Genomic DNA, 4,530 nt, shown 5'->3' on the forward strand with positions numbered 1-4,530 from the left:
AGGAGAAGGTAGAAATGACTCAGCCTGTAACTGAAAATATGGATGGAGGACAACAGAGCTGCTTCATGGAAGAAGAACCTCAGCTTAGCCTGTTTCACATAATCTGAGAACATTCTTCTCCATGAACAGCAGAAAGGATGAAGATTATGCAGCAGATGCTTTAAAAGTTGATGTATAAAAGCTTTAAATTTGTTATAATATATTATCAGTATGTTAACCTGAACTGTTGTTTTGTAAAAGATTGATTTATTGTTGTGTAAAATGTTGTAATGATGTGAAATGAAGGAAAGACATAATAGTGCTAGTGGAGAGGAGGAGTGAATGAAGGAGATGATGATTTCTGTGTGATTACAGAAGATGATTAAGTGTTTTAAGCATAATCATGTTATAAACTTAATATAAACAAAAGTTTTATAATATAATCAGTTGTTTTGAAACAAAGTTTAAGGAACAATGTTTTAAGTTGATACAGAGTTTGAATAAAAATTCAAATGAAAGGCAGCAGAAGGAAGAAAAAACTATTTTATCTGCGCCTTTTCTCCATCAAATACATTCAAACAACATAACAAAATAAAATAATGTTTAGGTAAGACTTATTTGTGTTTGGAGGAGTTCAGACCCTTGTACTTGTAGTGTGAAGCGCTTTGAGTATCCTGGATGGATAGAAAGGCGCTATACAAGTACAGTCCATTTACCATTTAAAGACAGAGAGATAGTGAAGGGGCATTCTTGATCTGGTAATAGACAGGTATAGGGGTGCTCCCTCGAGACAAAATGCATGTTAGCTTTCGCACTAGCGCCAACGCTATATCGCCATATATACGTATATCTATTAGCTCAGCGCTACACATTCTCCGCTTGTCACTGAGGTCCTCCATCCACATGACAGAGATGAAAATGTAGAAATGACTCAGCTTGCAACTGAAAATGTGGATGGGGGACCTCAGTTTAGTTTGTTAGCTTTAGCGCTAGCACCAAGCTAATACATTATTATGGCAATATAACGTCTGCGCTACTGTGAAAGCTAACACTTTACAATGTCAATAAAATGACTCCATCTGTATCGCAATATATGTTTTTTTTTAATCTATAAAACTAAACAGCCTACAGTGTTTTTACATTTAAAGTAAAAGTTTAACAAATAAAGTCTGTTACAAGTAATTGTGGATCACTTTAAAGAGACAATTGTAAAAATATGGGTGAGGAAGGTGTTTATGTTTACATTGGGGCACCGATTCTTTCTACATACAGCTTAAGAAATAAACAGAAGGCACTTTTTTAAAAACAAATGTGAATTATTTTTTTTTGATCCCTCACAGAACCTGGTCAAACAGCTGCCAGCACCAGATCAGCTGGCTATTCTTGCAGATATGAAAGATGAATACGATGATCTGGCTGAGTCTGAACAGTTCGGAGTTGTGGTAAGACAGCAAACACACTAGCGCAAAAAAATCTCAAAAAAATAGACAACAGTGTTTAGTTAAAGTTGGTAGATAATTAGGACAGTAAACACTTGGACACTGCGGAAAACAAGAACAAAAACATACTTTTTATTATTTGTCAAAAGATTCTTGGACTAAACGTGTGGTTACAGCTAAAACTTACAGCTGGAATCAGCTACAGATATTTAGTTTTTAATAAGTGAAAAAATAATAATAATAAAAAACCACACCTGTATGTGAAACCTCTTTAGTCCGTTGTTTCATTGCTTTAATCCCTTGTAAAAAGGCCCCTAAWTTTTTTTAGAAAGCCACTATATGTTTTGATTCTCCATCATATACATTAAAACTTAATGATAAATGATGCTGATTCTGGATCTGTTGTTTTATTTCCCAGGTAACTTTAGATCACCAGCCCTAAAGATTCTGAATGAAGTGTAAAAAAATGTGTGATTGTTTCTTTACAGCATCATTCTGTTGTTAAATAAAGCTGAGATTGTTCAACTGTGGTGGAAGTTGTGGATGAAATCCCCTTCACTCATTCACATGGCAATGCACCACGACAGGAAAGGCTTTAAAAATCCCCTCATCTTGTTTTTCCAGATGTCCAGCGTGAAGCGACTGATGCCACGGCTTCAGGCCATCCTGTTCAAGCTGCAGTTTGAGGAGCAGCTGAACAACATCAAGCCAGATGTTGTGTCTGTGACAGCAGCCTGCGAGGAGCTCAGGGAAAGTCAGAACTTTGCCAAACTACTGCAGATCATCCTTCTTGTTGGGAACTATATGAACTCTGGCTCCAGGAATGGAATGGCATTTGGCTTTTCCATATCATACCTGTGCAAGGTGAAGTGTGAACATGTGGTGCACAAAACAACATGAACAAATGTGCTTTTAACTTTTGACTATCTTGGCAGTATGTCATCTTGTAAAATAAATATAATTATATATCCTTTTAAATTGTTTTCTCATCAGCTGCGTGACACCAAATCAGCYGACCTAAAGCAGACGCTGCTCCATTTTCTTGCTGATGTGTGCCAGGAGCAGCATCCTGACGTCATGAGTTTTGCTGATGATCTTATTCATGTGGAAAAGGCCAGCAGAGGTAAATGTAACATTAGTTTAAATAAATTTTTGTACATAATATTGTCTATCTACTGTAGAATGCCTGGTTAAATATATTTTTGTCAATTTTTAATCTGGTTATTCTGCATACAAATATTTACTTTTAGAAAAAAACAAGTGTTCTGGCCAGAACTGGTTAAGACATAAGCTCATGAGTGGATTGCTCCATAGTTTACTAATGAAAATATGCAAAAATAATTGGAAAAAATACRTTTGATTTATCTTTTGTTTGATATTTTCCTGTGTGATGTCATGTCCATCTTGCACCTTGTTTCAGAACGTTAACTTTTTTTTCCCGTTTTTATGACAGTTTCTGCAGAAACAATTCAGAAGAATCTTGAACTGATGGGCCGTCAAATCAAGAACCTGGAGAAAGATCTGGAAACCTTCCCTCCTCCACAAAATGAAAATGACCACTTTGTGGAAAAAATGTCTATATCCTTCAATTCAACTACCTACTTTGATTGTATATTAACAAAATTAGTCTTTTTTTATTAACATTACAAGAGTTAAAAAATGTTTAAAATGCACTGATATGGGTTCTATGCACCTTAACAGTATGCCTTCACAGTTTTGTCAGTCTTGCAAAGGAACAGTACGAGAAGCTGGACTTGATGCATAAACATATGGAGAAACAATACACCGATCTGGGAGAATATTTTGTCTTTGACCCCAAGAAGATCTCAGTGGAGGAGTTCTTTGGAGACCTGAATAACTTTAAAAACATGTTCAAGGTGGGTGCTTGTGTTCAGACGAAACACAAAATCAAATGTGATCATGTTTTTAGTCTTTTGTGTTTAAATTTAAACAAAAAAATGAAACAGGGAAGATGTGCTAGTTGAAAGACAGGTCAAAYAATGAAACAAAGCAGCTGATTGAACACCTGCTGTTTGTGTTGATAGAACAAACAGAACAGAGTTGAATAATCATCGTCAGGTATATGTGTGATTATAGGGGTTAACTTGTTGAGCCTGCTGCAGGACGTAACCGCCAGTATTTRCTGTTAAAAGTTTTGTTTGCACATACAGACATCAATCAGATCCATTAAATATGGATTATTTTTTCCCTTTAGCATGACTTTAATCTATAYTTTCAACTACCTCTTAGACCTTCCTTCTTGCAATCTTATATTTTGTATTTTCATCATGTTTTTGCAGCAAGCGGTACAAGAGAATCAAAAGAGAAAGGAAGCTGAAGAGAAGATCAAGAGGGCCAAGCTGGCAAGAGAAAAAGCAGAAAAGGAGAAAGAGGAGAAACAGAAAAGGAGCCAATTTCCTGACATCACTGGAGGTCATAATTGCTGGATGAAATCTCATTTGTTTTTGTTTGTTTTGTTGTTGTTTTTTTAGCCTGTGAATGACTGAAAAAGATAAACACTCCACATTTGTCACTTTGTATTTCTTCCGCACTCCAGTTGGGGGCAGTCAGAGTCCACACTTCTCTGTAATAATTCTTTGTGTGAGRGTGAGAACATCAGTATTTCCACACATCAGTATTTATAGAGCAGAGTTAATCTAATGTTGATGACCTGAAGKGAGCTGCCAACAACCAAGCTTTACAGAAAGTGAGGAAAAAGAGACACACAAGAAACTGCTTGACCTCATTTCATGCTTCTGAAAATTAGGGTTTATTTATTTATTTTCATAGGCGATATGTGTGAGGGGAAGTCCATACATTTCTTTATCAGCAAATACATATTTCTAGTTGTACAGAGAATTGCCTGGAGCATGTTGTCCCRTCGAACACAAATCCATAACCGCTCTACATGCACATAGTCAGCACTCAAATCCTCTCTTGCAGACACACATTTATGCACAGACTTTTTTTTCTCCTTTCATTCGGTCTCTGACCTACTTTTCATGCATCCCTCCTTTTTTTTCTCTCTGGCTCCATTTGGGTTCTCCAGAGAGACTGCAGTTAAAGGTTTCTACAGTTTTGTGTGTATGTGATGTGTTTATATATATATATA

At 36.2% G+C, this 4,530-nt stretch overlaps 1 protein-coding gene across 2 annotated transcripts in view; it reads left to right on the forward strand.

Moving 5' to 3' along the window:
• diaph1 (diaphanous related formin 1) overlaps positions 1-4,530 on the forward strand; it is a 117,534-nt gene that overhangs the window by 97,765 nt on the left and 15,239 nt on the right. For both annotated transcript variants that reach the window (XM_014007291.1, XM_014007299.1), the window contains 6 exons: positions 1,320-1,421; positions 2,043-2,282; positions 2,412-2,541; positions 2,872-2,996; positions 3,131-3,295; positions 3,719-3,851. In XM_014007291.1, coding sequence (XP_013862745.1) covers positions 1,320-1,421; positions 2,043-2,282; positions 2,412-2,541; positions 2,872-2,996; positions 3,131-3,295; positions 3,719-3,851 — 895 coding nt within the window. The remainder of the gene's footprint in view (positions 1-1,319; positions 1,422-2,042; positions 2,283-2,411; positions 2,542-2,871; positions 2,997-3,130; positions 3,296-3,718; positions 3,852-4,530) is intronic.

Source organism: Austrofundulus limnaeus, unplaced genomic scaffold (assembly GCF_001266775.1).
Source record: "Austrofundulus limnaeus strain Quisiro unplaced genomic scaffold, Austrofundulus_limnaeus-1.0 Scaffold1, whole genome shotgun sequence".
In the NCBI taxonomy this organism is placed as follows: Eukaryota; Metazoa; Chordata; class Actinopteri; order Cyprinodontiformes; family Rivulidae; genus Austrofundulus; species Austrofundulus limnaeus.